This window comes from Oncorhynchus keta, chromosome 26 (genome assembly GCF_023373465.1).
Source record: "Oncorhynchus keta strain PuntledgeMale-10-30-2019 chromosome 26, Oket_V2, whole genome shotgun sequence".
NCBI classification, from domain to species: Eukaryota; Metazoa; Chordata; class Actinopteri; order Salmoniformes; family Salmonidae; genus Oncorhynchus; species Oncorhynchus keta.
The window spans coordinates 23,761,697-23,776,516 of record NC_068446.1 but is presented as its reverse complement, the minus strand read 5'-3'; the positions used below and the strand labels follow the sequence as shown (position 1 = coordinate 23,776,516).

At 44.0% G+C, this 14,820-nt stretch overlaps 1 protein-coding gene across 1 annotated transcript in view; it reads left to right on the top strand.

Moving 5' to 3' along the window:
• Positions 1 to 14,820, top strand: part of LOC118358666 (xenotropic and polytropic retrovirus receptor 1 homolog) — a 102,151-nt gene that overhangs the window by 4,681 nt on the left and 82,650 nt on the right. The window contains exon 2 of the mRNA XM_052480411.1: positions 4,008 to 4,059. Coding sequence (XP_052336371.1) covers positions 4,008 to 4,059 — 52 coding nt within the window. The remainder of the gene's footprint in view (positions 1 to 4,007; positions 4,060 to 14,820) is intronic.

The window sequence follows — 14,820 nt, the reverse complement described above, 5'->3', positions numbered from 1 at the left end:
CACCCAGCACCTGCAGTATTGTAGTTGATATAGGTCTTTTTTACCACTGTACATCTCAACAGAAGACGATCAGCCCAATGAGGTGTGGGGAGACCTGCAGGTTGATCTCTGTAAGCTGGTGTACTATGCTACAGTCGGGGGGCATGCAAAAAAGAGCCGCCCTGCCCTGCCCCCTTTACCATCGGTGCTATTGCCATGGCAATATGCCTACATCTTGATGAACCCTGCTACATGAACCACAGGTGGTCTCCTGCGAAGAATTTCAACTACAAATGAAGTGTTCGATATGAGCATAGAGTAATATCTGACTGCAGTGTTGGTGTTCAGGTTGGAAAATGAGCAAACAGAGTTTCTAAGTAGGTTCCTCCCACATAGTAGGATAAATTATCATCCTTTCCTGTCATATGTCCACGTTATCCAAACATCAGATAAACCGTTCCAGAGAATGGGGGAATGAAACATAAACTACACATATGGTTGTCAAGAATATATTTTGTTCTTCACTATGCATCATTATTTAAATTATTCTTTGTCACATCTAAGCTTTGAATCCCAAAAAATATTGGTTGTACACTGTTGCACAAGACACAAAGTTCACCATGCGGGTACGTGTCTATCCCACTGTGTCTATCCCACTGTGTCTATCCCACTGTGTCTATCCTACTGTGTCTATACCACTGTGTCTATCCCACTGTGTCTATCCCACTGTGTCTATCCCACTGTGTCTATCCTACTGTGTCTATCCCACTGTGTCTATCCCACTGTGTCTATCCCACTGTGTCTATCCCACTGTGTCTATCCCACTGTGTCTATCCCACTGTGTCTATCCCACTGTGTCTATCCCACTGTGTCTATCCTACTGTGTCTATCCCACTGTGTCTATCCCACTGTGTCTATCCCACTGTGTCTATCCTACTGTGTCTATCCCACTGTGTCTATCCCACTGTGTCTATCCCACTGTGTCTATCCTACTGTGTCTATCCCACTGTGTCTATCCTACTGTGTCTATCCCACTGTGTCTATCCCACGGTGTCTATCCTACTGTGTCTATCCCACTGTGTCTATCCCACTGTGTCTATCCTACTGTGTCTATCCCACTGTGTCTATCCCACTGTGTCTATCCCACTGTGTCTATCCTACTGTGTCTATCCCACTGTGTCTATCCCACTGTGTCTATCCCACTGTGTCTATCCCACTGTGTCTATCCCACTGTGTCTATCCCACTGTGTCTCCCACTGTGTCTATCCCACTGTGTCTATCCCACTGTGTCTATCCCACTGTGTCTATCCCACTGTGTCTATCCCACTGTGTCTATCCCACTGTGTCTATCCCACTGTGTCTATCCCACTGTGTCTATCCCACTGAAGGCACAAGGCACTTAATTATCGTAATAAGATAATATAACTTGTTGCTGAGATTGTATTACTGGTTCCGAGTAACTTAATGCTCGAAACTAGAATTACCAGAATTATAAAGCTGTTTGATCTACACTGACAAGTACAAAACTGCTTTGTCAAAGTCACAATTTCTTATTTCAAGCATCTTATCTTTTTCATCTCTTCACATATTAAGAACAGATAATGACCAAATGGAATTCACTGTTTTATTGTCAATCTTACACACAGCACAGCAATCATTATGGGGCAGCAGGTAGCCTAGTGGTTAGAGTGTTGTACTAGTAACCGAAGGTTGCAAGATCGAATCCCCGAGCTGTCAAGGTAAAAATCTGTTGTTCTGCCCCTGAACAAGGCAGTTAACCCACTGTTCCTAGGCCTTCATTGAAAATAAGAAATTGTTCTTACATACGTTTGTCTCTTGTTGCTAATTGTGTAATAAGAGTTAAATTAACCAGCTTTTCAGCATCCACTAACTCAGTGACCTGTGCAAGGTGTGGGACCTCAACTTGATAAACCACAGGGTTTCTATCAAAGCGTATAGTTTGAAGTGGTTGATATACCAAACAATAAAGCCTAGAATCACCAAGAAATATGTTTTTGACAAGTCCAGATTCTGGCATATTACCATTCAGTACTTTGGACTTCTGAGTTATGTATTTACTACAGTTGATTTGGTTTACTTCATTGAAACCTCGGAAGTCCCTCAATTTTCCATGTAAATATTGTTGATCTTTAACCTCTGATACAGGTCCCATCTACCTTTCATTTGAAAGAATTGGGTGCATTGAACTGTCAACATTTTGGCAGCTTTCATATATTTGGTTCTGATTAATCAAAGACTTGAGCTTGGAAGCCCATTGTTTAAAGAAACAATGTTTAGACTCAAACTGCATACACATATGTCTAACCATTGGCTCCAATGACTTTATCTGTGATGGCAAATGTATCATATAATGCTGTTTAGGTGTAACATTGCGGTCTGGAAAAAGCTCCTTCCAATGCTTCAAATGATTTTCAATGAGTAACTTCAACCTAGACACAGTCACAATGGAAAGAACAGGTGCAAATACTATCTGTACAAATACTATCTGTACAAATACTATCTGTACTATCTCTATTAGATCAATTATCAGTTGTATATATGCATTGACTTCCAAACTCTCCAAAACAAATGGCAATAGCATTAGCAGGACAAGCATTTGCCCAGATGACTATTTTAGTTTATCCATCACTTGACGTTAATGTAGAAACAGAAATTGGGGATGGCCGATCTCTAACATCTAGAGGGGAACAAGGGAATCAATCAATCTGTCCTGACACAACGAGATGATTCAAAACACATTTGACTTCCAATGGGTCTATGCCCTCCAGAATTACATGCATAATGTCTTGCGGCGTTTGTATGATATCAAAGGCTGGGAATTCAACTAACTTGCTCCTTCTATTGATCCCATATGTTGTTCTCAGGCTGTTGTCTAAGCAAGTCCGTCTGTGCCTTTTCTATTTCATCACACTGTCTGACATGCTTCTCCAACGTCCTTTTAGTATATGCATCCTCATTGAAGTGTGACTGCATGTCCTCAAAAGAACACTCACAGTGTCTGCACTTACTGTAGGCAAAGCCCACACTCTCTTTGAACCCTGCCAGTTTATGTTGTGCCAGGGTGTCTCCACAGAGAGAGACCATGGCACCATATATCGTTAATAGTTTGCATTTAACTCCACTGTACAATGCATCCATGTCTTCCTTGATTCTATTCAATTTGACATCTACACCAGATTGACGGAGGTATGCTGATCTAGCCATGGCAGGTAGCCTGATAGCAGCCAGGTTAGACCTGTATTTTGGATTTATATTTCCTAGGGTGCAGTACACCATTAACAACTTGTTTTTTCATGCAAGGGATCCTAGTGGATTACAGATCTCTATTTCATTTGTGTACGGAGCCAATGCGTTTGGTTTCTCTGAAAATAAGGAATGTGATTTTAGAAGAGCACCTTCAACAATGTCATGAGAACTTTCCCTGCACATCTGTGGTCCCTCTTCAACCATAGACAAAAATCCTTGGGTGTGATAAGAACTGTGAGAACTGATAAGAACTAGCCTCTATCTCTGTTTCATTTGAGAGATGTGAAATGTGACAGGGAAACGGTGTCCATCAGACATCATGGTTAAATACAACGGCATTGATGTCCTATAACTCATTATCTTACATTTACATTTACATTTAAGTCATTTAGCAGACGCTCTTATCCAGAGCGACTTCACACATCTTGCCGATCGTTGCCGAAGGTCATTTTTCCCTGTAGACATTATGTACTGAGTTTGGACATTTCAGATATACCTTCAATATATTACTTAGTTTTCTGGTCTTCTTTCTTCATTTGTGTGAAGTAATTGACTTATCATAAGACTCATGACAATGGCTATGTAAGTAGATTACTTGAATTTATCAATCAACGATATCTTGTTCATTACGTCAACCCCACTAATTATTGCAATCATTTACTCATATGAAAAGGTGTTGATTGGATGAAACATCAGCAGGTCATTGCTTGTACAGTAGAGAAACTGACGAGTGATTACCCCTCTGTTTGTTCCTTTTCCAGGCGTTCAAGAGTATGCTGTATGCAGCCCAGGACCAGGCCCCATCCATAGAAGGTAAGTCAACTCCTGGTCCATGGACAGAATGAGCTCGCCCCGCACCCGTACGTACTGACACCCCGAAATAACAGGCCCTGCTAAAAATAGAGGAAATTCCAGTGATCATCCAGCCACCCCTCACACGACCCAGCAGCCACTGGGTGCAGTGACTTCCCTACCACTGTGCAGTGCTGAGATAAGGCCTTTGGCTATAATTAATATACAACGTCAGGCTGCTAGCGAGGCGTGACAGGGACCAGCGTAATGGTTTGTTTTTAGATGCAGAGTGATGGGAGGTAAGAGTTCTTCAGTTGCAGTGCAGTTAGTCACTGGATGACCACACTCAGGGTCCTCTTATAGAAGTCCTCTAAATACAATGGTCGCATAAAACATGCTCAACATCCAGCAACCATATTTAGATGAATGCCTGAGTTGTCATGCTAGAATTGGTTTACATGACAGAATGCATATCCTACTTACATCATACAAAGAAGTGCTGCTCTGTGTGGAGGACTACGTGAGGACTCTCCCCAGACGTGATGGTTGAACGGTCTGGCACTGATCTGTGAAAAGTGTCTAGTGCTTGTTCTCTGGGGAACTGCATCTCTCTGAAGGTCTACTTCCAGGAGACTGTGCCGACGGGCCGGGCCTTTCTGTTAAGGTGTGAGAGAGACATTATTTCCAGTGTGTGTGTGTGTGTGTGTGTGTGTGTGTGTGTGTGTGTGTGTGTGTGTGTGTGTGTGTGTGTGTGTGTGTGTGTGTGTGTGTGTGTGTGTGTGTGTGTGTGTGTGTGTGTGTGTGTGTGTGTGTGTGTGTGTGTGTGTGAGAGAGAGAGTGGTGTGTCCAAGCCTCCTCTGGTCTGACTTTGTTTCCAAAACCAAAGTTCCAGTGGAATAGGAAAGAGGAAGTTGGCAGGTGCGGTTGACAGGCTAGGAGATGAACATGGCTGGAACGAGCATGCAGGAAAAAGAAGCAGAACTGAGAATTTGCTCAATGCTGCCCACTCTTACTGTGTCCAGGTTGACAAGTTGAAGGTATGGTCGGTTTCCGCTATACGACTCCAAAAGAAGACTCCCTCACCACTCATGAAGGATGGAATAATCTGACAAAGACCACACTGTCAGCCTGTGTTTATAGTCTCTAGTACAGTAGTCTCTAGTCGCATCGTGGTGAGAGGAGAAAAGCCTTGCGAACAGCCGTTGACAGTATGATTAATCAGCCAAACTTTCACCTCATATTTCAACCAATGATGGCATGTGAAGCCTAAATGACATAGTTGTCTGTTTGTCCAGGTTGGTGATAACATATGAGCTGTCTCCTTTAAACATTCTCCTGAGGGTTTGAGGTTGGTCTTATCCTCAAGATGGCTGATGAATCACATCCTGTCTGCCCCTGTCAGAGCTGCCATGTAGGTCACTCCTGAAGCCACCATGAAGAGTAAAATAATGGAAAAACAGAGAAATAGGAGAAGGAATACATGGGACCAGCTACTGTACTGGAACAGATATTGAAGGTTGTTGAATTGTTAGATAGTAATGCACTGTTGGAGCTAGGAACACCAGCATTTCACTACACCCGCTGTAATATCTGCTAAATGTGTATGTGAGCAGTACAATATATTTTTTATATTATAATTTAATTTCTTTACCCCCTTTTTTCCCCCAATTTCGTGATATTCAATTGGTAGTTACAGTCTTGTCCCATCGCTGCAACTCCCGTACGGACTCGGGAGAGGCTAAGGGCGAGAGCCGTGCGTCTTCCAAAACACGACCCCGCCAAGCCGCACTGCTTCTGGACACACTGCTCGCTTAACCTGCAAGCCAGCTGTACCAATGTGTCGGAGGAAACATCTTGGTGACCATGTCAGCGTGCATGTGCCTGGCCCACCACAGGAGTCGGTAGAGCACAATGGGACAAGGACAACCCGGACGGCCGAACCCTCTCCTAACCCGGACGACGCCGGGCCAATTGTGCGCCGCCTCATGGGTCTCCCGGTCGCGGCCAGCGGCGACACAGCCTGGGATCGAACCTCGAACTGATCTGTGTTGACGCAGCTAGCACTGTGATGCAGTGCCTTAGACTGCTGCACCACTCGGAAGGCCCTGTGACCAATACAGTTTGATTTGATTTGATTTTGAACCCCTGTACTTCAGCGCCAGACACTTTACTTTTCATATGAGGAGCGAGATTAACAGGCTTCCCGTGAAATATACGCTTAGCACAGAACTTCTCGTCACACAGACCCTGTTTCAAATCTGATTGAGTTTAAAAAAGGGATGATTTTATTAAATCACCCCTCAATGAAAGAGTAATTACGGGAATGTGATTTCTGAGATGTTTTTCTCTCTCTCGACTGCGAGGCCTGCCGTGTCTGAGTCAGGATAGGTATTCTGTGAGAGTACTGGTGCCTCCGGGAGACAATTTACTGGGTTATTACCACTCCCTCTAGCTGACCCGCTACCTGATACAGTTATAGTAGAGATTCAACACGAAGGAATACAGCACTTCAAAGCCTCTGTGAGGGCCTTCTCTTCATCCAGGCTTCTATCAGATACCCCAGAAGTGCATGTTACTCAATGTCTTGTGGTGCAGCACAATGGGTTGTGTGTCCACTGTTCTCAACACCGTAGGCTTTCCTGTGGTCAGGCTGAAGGCATTGTTTGGATGGTTTGGATGTGAGAGCCATACAACTCCTGACACAATACTGTATTGGCCATACAATACTTACTACCTGTTGTGTTGATGAAGATTTTAGTCTGTCATCAATTCCCAAACAATTGCTACACTGTGACCTTCTCTATATAGGAGTAAATATAAGCCTGTTTTCAGGACTGATGAGGAAAGTTATTTTACATTTTGACAGAAATGCATTGATCAGCGCTACCTACCGTACTCGGATAAATGTTCAGTAATTAAGAGAGCTTGTTCTAGTTCCATACAGCACCAGAGTACTTGTAGTCTTCTATGGCCTTTAACCTCTTGGGAGATCCTTTGTTCTTGCTCCCTAGTTTTGAATTAGAACAGCTTTTGCACTGCAGCTCAGTCCAGGAGAATGAACTGAGGAGCATCTGGCCCGAGCTCAGGCTCCTCCTCTCTGTCTCTCTCCAGTAAGATCGAATTAGATCAGGGATGGGCAACTTTGATGGGGGTTGGTGGACGGAAAGAATCTGAACTCATCACGAGGGGCTGAAGTGGCTGGCGGGTCTGCTAACCCACATTCATACACACACATGCAGTCAACTGATTTGTGCAAACAATTTACTACTTAACTCTCTTAACTAAATGCATTGTACCAGATTTGGTTCATTTCCTGCAATAACAAATTCAATGGGGGCCACCTGGAGGTGCCCAGCGTGCCCGGTCGGTATTCGGCCATGGTTATTACAAGTTTAGATAGCTGGCTAGACTAATTAATCAATCAAAAACATGGGCTAATTGAGTGACTGTCAGTGAGTGACATAACAAGAGGAAAACATGGGCTAATTGAGTGACTGTCAGTGAGTGACATAACAAGAGGAAAACATGGGCTAATTGAGTGACTGTCAGTGAGTGACATAACAAGAGGAAAACATGGGCTAATTGAGTGACTGTCAGTGAGTGACATAACAAGAGGAAAACATGGGCTAATTGAGTGACTGTCAGTGAGTGACATAACAAGAGGAAAACATGGGCTAATTGAGTGACTGTCAGTGAGTGACATAACAAGAGGAAAACATGGGCTAATTGAGTGACTGTCAGTGAGTGACATAACAAGAGGAAAACATGGGCTAATTGAGTGACTGTCAGTGAGTGACATAACAAGAGGAAAACATGGGCTAATTGAGTGACTGTCAGTGAGTGACATAACAAGAGGAAAACATGGGCTAATTGAGTGACTGTCAGTGAGTGACATAACAAGAGGAAAACATGGGCTAATTGAGTGACTGTCAGTGAGTGACATAACAAGAGGAAAACATGGGCTAATTGAGTGACTGTCAGTGAGTGACATAACAAGAGGAAAACATGGGCTAATTGAGTGACTGTCAGTGAGTGACATAACAAGAGGAAAACATGGGCTAATTGAGTGACTGTCAGTGAGTGACATAACAAGAGGAAAACATGGGCTAATTGAGTGACTGTCAGTGAGTGACATAACAAGAGGAAAACATGGGCTAATTGAGTGACTGTCAGTGAGTGACATAACAAGAGGAAAACATGGGCTAATTGAGTGACTGTCAGTGAGTGACATAACAAGAGGAAAACATGGGCTAATTGAGTGACTGTCAGTGAGTGACATAACAAGAGGAAAACATGGGCTAATTGAGTGACTGTCAGTGAGTGACATAACAAGAGGAAAACATGGGCTAATTGAGTGACTGTCAGTGAGTGACATAACAAGAGGAAAACATGGGCTAATTGAGTGACTGTCAGTGAGTGACATAACAAGAGGAAAGCTGCTGATGCACAACCAAGTTTCGAAATTGCACCTTGTGTTTTCTACTATTACAACGTGCAACAATGAGACCCTGACTGAGTTCAAAAGAAAAAGGCCCCGTTTTTGGAAATGGATCCGCGGGTCTACCAGCGGGGGGGGTCTCTCCCTAAAGTAGACCAAGTCCAATTCAATTAGCCCGCCGATTATGAGATTTTAAAACAATAACTGCAGATAAACACAGCAATGGGAGGAATTAGTCTGCCTCCGGAACTATTTCTCAGTGTTGTTACATGCCGTAGTGGCCTAGTCTATTGGCCGAGTTACATCAGGGGTGATCTAGGATGATTCACATGGGGAAGGGCGGGGCCCACCCCTCCCCCCATAGCTTGACCAAGGTAGAGGAGGAATGTGGGGGAAGGGTTGTGCTGTTGACTGCTCACAGGAGGACACCATAAAGATGATTTCCCACAGCCAAGCACGTACACTAAGTTAGCTGAGGTCTTTATCACAAACGGGCAGTAAAATGTTTTATAGTCTCTCTCGGTTGCTCTATAATACATAGCTCGGAGGACAGAAGCCATGCGTGAAACTGCAGATTGAATGGAATGAGGGGAGTCTTTACGTGTCTTCCCCTGAGTACATTGGTTGTTGATGTTTGATGCATAATGCCTCTGTATCTGTGTGCTTCAGTGTTATTACTGTATGGAGCAGCAGCAGTTTGAGACGGACTGTAAAAGGATAAAGCACCATAATAAAGAATGATGGCTCAGTTGGGCAGAAGAGCAGCCTTCTGGACAGGCTGAGCCCTCCCCCTCTTTCCTCACAGCAGTCCCACTGACCACTGTTTCTGACTCAGCAGGCAACATGGCCCTCAGTGCAGCCTGATTACACTGTTATTGCAGTGGAATATTATATGACTCTTCCAGAGGAGGCTGGCTGGATGAGCTATAGGAGGAAGGGCTCATTGTAATGGCTGGAATGGAATATATGGAATGGTCTCAAACAAATGGAAACCACATGTTTGACCACGTTGCATTTATTCCATTCCAACCATTACAACGAGCCCTTCCTCCTATAGCTCATCCAGCCAGCCTCCTTTGGACTGTTCATACCTTGATTACACAGCTAGCCTTTGTGTTTTGTATGGAATACAATAGATGTTATAAAGTATGTGTTTATACTATACCGCTAGCTATTGGCTCAGCCAACCATCTTCAGCCCCTTTGTCATGTGGAGTTTTTCTTCCTGTGTAGTTCCTCATAGAAATCCAGGGGTGTCTCCTGAAACTCAAAACATGTTAATGTTTTATGTAGCTGAATCAATAACAGCAGAAAAGCAATTGTGTCTCAACTTCAGCCCTCAGGTTCAATACCAGCAGATGGGCTCCAGCACACTTCAGGTAACTCAGACCGAAGATCACACCAATCAGATTATTATGTAGGAAACTGACATGGAGGGAGACAATATTAGAAGTTATCTTGCTGGTTGTAAAATTGGTGAGATAGTGGTGTGTGTGTGTGTGTGTGTGTGTGTGTGTGTGTGTGTGTGTGTGTGTGTGTGTGTGTGTGTGTGTGTGTGTGTGTGTGTGTGTGTGTGTGTGTGTGTGTGTGTGTGTGTGTGCGTGTGTGTGTGTGTGCGTGCGTGCGCGCGCGTGTGTTTTGTGTGTGTGTGTGTGTGTGTGTGGGTGGGTTTGGCTGCAGCCACAGACAGACTCCCCAGTCTGCATTGGTGAAGGTCGTTCAGAGTGGAGCAGTAAGCAGAGCTGTTATCAGAGAGGAGAGGGGGACAAGCTTGTTGCCTGCTGAGAGAACAGTCACTAGCAATTATCCTGCCTGCTTTTCTCCGGTCAAAGACCACTGAACAACACTATGCTCGATCTCTTTCATCCTCAATATGGCAGTCTTTTGTTCACACGCCTCACCTGGACACATTTATTATTGCACTTCAAAGGCACCATTGCATTAATTAAGGAAAATAAACATGGTAGTAAAAACGTCGTCACAATGGCTCCTGTTGCCTCCTCGCTGCCATTCCCCTTTTAGTGCCAATTAATTCGTACGAGGAGGAATAGTAATGTGAGATGAGTACGTAATCCACTTAATGAAAGCGCTAACATGAATCACACTCCCAGAGACCTCCACCTTCCATGATGATTTCCACTCGCAGCTCTCCACCTTCTGCGATGGGCCGGCCTTCCATTTTGTCTGCTGCTGTTGGTTGCTAAAGGACATGGCTGGCTATTTGAAGCCTGGCGGTGGTATTATTTTAGTGATTGTTATTCCACTCACGTGTGTCTAGGTCTAGCAGCTGTTATTACAGTGGGCAATAGGAGAGGCCCCTGTGTGGATCTAAGCAGGAGTTCTGAGCAGGAGCCTTCCTCAGTCTCAGTAGCCCAAGGACACAGCCCTGTACGTTCTGTGGGCCAGTAGCCTAGCAGCCAGGGTCTCCCACCAGCCTGCATTATTGATGGGCTGCTTCACAAGCTGCCTCTCTGATTTAGATGAAAATGCTAATTGCTCAGTGTTTGTGGGTTTATTCCTCCTTAGCAGCGCTAGCTGCCTGGTGCCACCCGTATCTCACTTTTCTGGCCGTGCATCTGTAGAAAAAGCCTCACGTGCTTACTGCTTTTACAGTAGGAGGAGAGGAGGAAGAAGCCTGGGGGCATTTATCTAGTGGAGATTGTTAAAGATATCAAGGAGTTGAGGGAAGTCTACAAGGATGATCAACATACTGACTGGTGCTCTAGAGAGGGAGATGGGAGGATGGGGAGGGTCAATAAAGAGCTGAGAGGAAACTCAAGGTTATAGATTAATCGAATCAGGGTAATGAACAATGAAAAAGCAGGGGACTAATTGGATGAAGGAGTGGGGAGATGTGGCCTTTTCTCTCCCTCTCCTTACAAGTTGCCTTTTATTGGGATGAATCTTGTCCTGGAGGTAGAGCTAAGGTTTCCACTATATGGGCCAGCTGCAAAGTCAAAATGGGCTTTTATTTTAGGGTTAGGCATAAGGTTAGCAGCGTGGTTAAGGTTACAGTTAAGGTTAGGGTTAGGCATAAGGTTAGCAGCGTGGTTAATGTTACAGTTAAGGTTAGGGTTAGGCATAAGGTTAGCAGCGTGGTTAAGGTTACAGTTAAGGTTAGGGTTAGGCATAAGGTTAGCAGCGTGGTTAAGGTTACAGTTCAGGTTAGGGTTAGGGTTAGGGTTAGGGTTAGGTTTAGGTTTAAAACAGTGCTTAATTTGAACAGTATCCGGCACGTCTCCGTTTTGTACCAGAACCTATTTGGCAGGATCCTGTACCTCTCATGGCATGACATTTATTTTCTCACTTTTTGCAATGTAAACATTTTAACAAAAGCGATCAAAGTTCTTTCAAGTTGCCTCTTCGTTAATTCTCCTGCCCCCACAAAAAAAGGTGATTTTCAGCCTGGCCAAATATTTGGATTGGGCTGGACCGGGTTTATGGTTTGCACAACAATGTTACCTATGTTTGAGACCAACTCCTGGCTGTGGCTGTGGCTGTGTGAGAAGTGTGCCAGTATCTTTCACATGACTAGAATGAGATTCCCTTTCTATGATCTCTCCCCCTCTCTGCTCTAATAGACATGAGCCTGCAACTCTCATCTCTCCAGTGTTGCACGTCATCATTTATTTCCTTATAGAATTGCGCAAACAGTTATGAAGGAACTGCAGCACTCCTTATAAATTGAAATAAATTTGCCAAAGTTATAGAATTACTGAATGAAGTCATTCAGAATAGCCTACTACACCATGAGAAGGCCTATCATTTAGCCACAGAGCTTTAAAAAAAATAGCCTAGCTGTGGATTGTAGCCCAATAATTAAGTAATAAGGCCCGGGGGGGTGTGGTATATGGCCAATATACCACTTCCAAGGGCTGTTCTTATGCACAATGCAACGTGGGGTGCCTGGACACAGACATTAGCCGTGGTATATTGTCCATATATCACAAACCCCGAGGTGCCGTATTGCTATTATAAACTGGTTCCCAACATAATTAGAGCAGTAAACATAAATGTTTTGTCATACCCATGGTATATGGTCTGATATACCACACATTTCAGCCAATCAGCATTCAGGGTTTGAACCACCTAGTTTACAACAAGGAATAGCCTACAGTTGGGAACGCATGGCAAATCTGTCAGTAAAAAAACAGCATGCTGACAAAACAGGCCTTTCGCAATATTAACAGTACAATCGAGGGAAAACACAGGTTGGAAAACAAATGGCTCCTGCTGATAAGAGAAGGCTATGCTGTAGGCTACCAACATATTTGATCAACTTCCAAATATTGTCAAACAAGAGAGAGAGAGGCTGTTGTTACGAGCGCATCGGCAATCACCAGCGAGTGAGCTGCTCATCATTGAGTTAGTCAGTGAAACTGGAAAGCATTTTAAGGACTATAATTTCCTCCTCATATTGTAGTCTACGATATTTTTAGGTTACACAAAGCCGTTTTTATTGATCTCAGTTTGTCAGTGTCAAAGTAGAAAAAAATATTCTGCCATAGTCTCCAGTCATGTAAAATGACTTAGAGTTGCATGAAATGCGTTTGTAAAAGGCCACATTTTTTCCCAGACCCTAGGCTACTAAAAAGGTTCCCCATGTGTGCAACTTCTGTAAGTGCCTCTACTCTACTGCTCTATGACACTACACAAACGTGATGATATGCTGCCTCCAGTATGAGAGAGAGAGAGCTCCCCTCCACATTATCTCTGCAGCTATAGTGCACAGTGCAAGAGAAGAGTGGGGAAAGAATCTTGATAGATGAAAGTCCATCCATTATTCATCTGTGAATTAGATTTCGCCTGAATGGGTGTTGGGGAAGGGATGTGTGGTAGAGGGTGGGATGGGACCGGGGAGCACCAGGTTATCGGTGCTCACAGTAGTCCAGGTCTTTCCGGAGAACTAGCACTTAGCCTTTTAAGGTATATGAGCAGTAGGTCTATGCAATCAGTAGGTTAGCGCCATCTCTCTCGTACAAAGGAAGTATGGATGGAGACATCCTTATGGAGACCAGCATGTTAGTGTGCTGTGTGTTGGCAGTAATCTGGGTATCATATGGATGGGCTGATAGCCAACAGACAGACTGAGATGAGAATGAGATGAAGCAGGTCTCAGGAGTGAGAGTGTTTGTTCACGATTAAAAGACTCTCAGACATAGTCTCTGCTCAGTTGGCTTGTTCTGTTGACTGTGACAGGTTACTGTAGCATTTTTAGTCAGGCCAAAGCCAAATCAGTTAGCTTGGGGCTGCCATCTGTCATGTTATGTAAAACGTAACCTTTTTTTTTGGATTCATGGACATGATCAATCTTGCATGGGTTGTGGCATATTGCGTCCTCTTCAAGATGATCAACTTTGATCATGGTTATGGTATTTAAAAAATATATATATTGAATTATTGTGTATTATTCAATCCATATCCATTAAGATTATGACAGCACAATATGTCATGAGTGTGGAGCCCAACAAGTCAAATACTGTCTGAGAAAAATAGAGACATAGGCGACTATGCCCTTGTCTGTTCTGAGTTTATCGCATCTCTCTCTCACAGAGTGCACAAACACCCAGGCGTAAGAGGGGGTGAACTATAGACAATGGTGGCAGTACCATCCGCTGAGGTATTTCAAGGTATTTCCCTTTTATTTGTGTTGAGGCAAATGAAATGCGTTCCATTACATGCTCTTCTAATCTTTCAGGTTAACAATTAGTCTTCCAAAGCTGCTGAGCTGGGGAAATGAGAAACTGTTCATTATCTACAAATTAGTTTCATTGGGAACGATGTTCAACTCGCACAAAGCTATTTCTTAATCACGTTTCTCCCCCCCATCGACTTCTTTCATCTCAAACAAATCACTTCACTTTGAAACTATCACAGTACTGTATGTATAAACACACAATACGAAGTGTTGTGCCCCTGTGTGTGCTTGTGTTTGTGCATGGGCACATGCGCCAGCAGTATGTAGGAGAAACAGTGTCCTTCAGTGCTCAAATCTGCCCGTCTGTCCATTGTCCCTCTGGAGAGATGGCTGGAGACTGTTTGCTGATTGGCTGCTGGTATCTTCCTGGGTAACCTGCTGTCAGGTGGTTGTTGCTTGAGGTCTGTGTCGGCCCCTCCCTCCCTCCATCTCCCACTGTCTCGCCCACTGACTCTCTTTAATCTTTATTCTAATGCTCAGCAGGGGGAGCAGGAGATGACAGGAACCACAGTGGTTGGAGATTCTCAAACTAGATGGAAGATTATGGTAAAGCTTCTTCCCGATCTGCTATTGACAGATTCATTGTATACAACGGCATGACTAGATGCTCTATTTTACCCTGTCTACCTGGCAGCAATCAAAGAGGG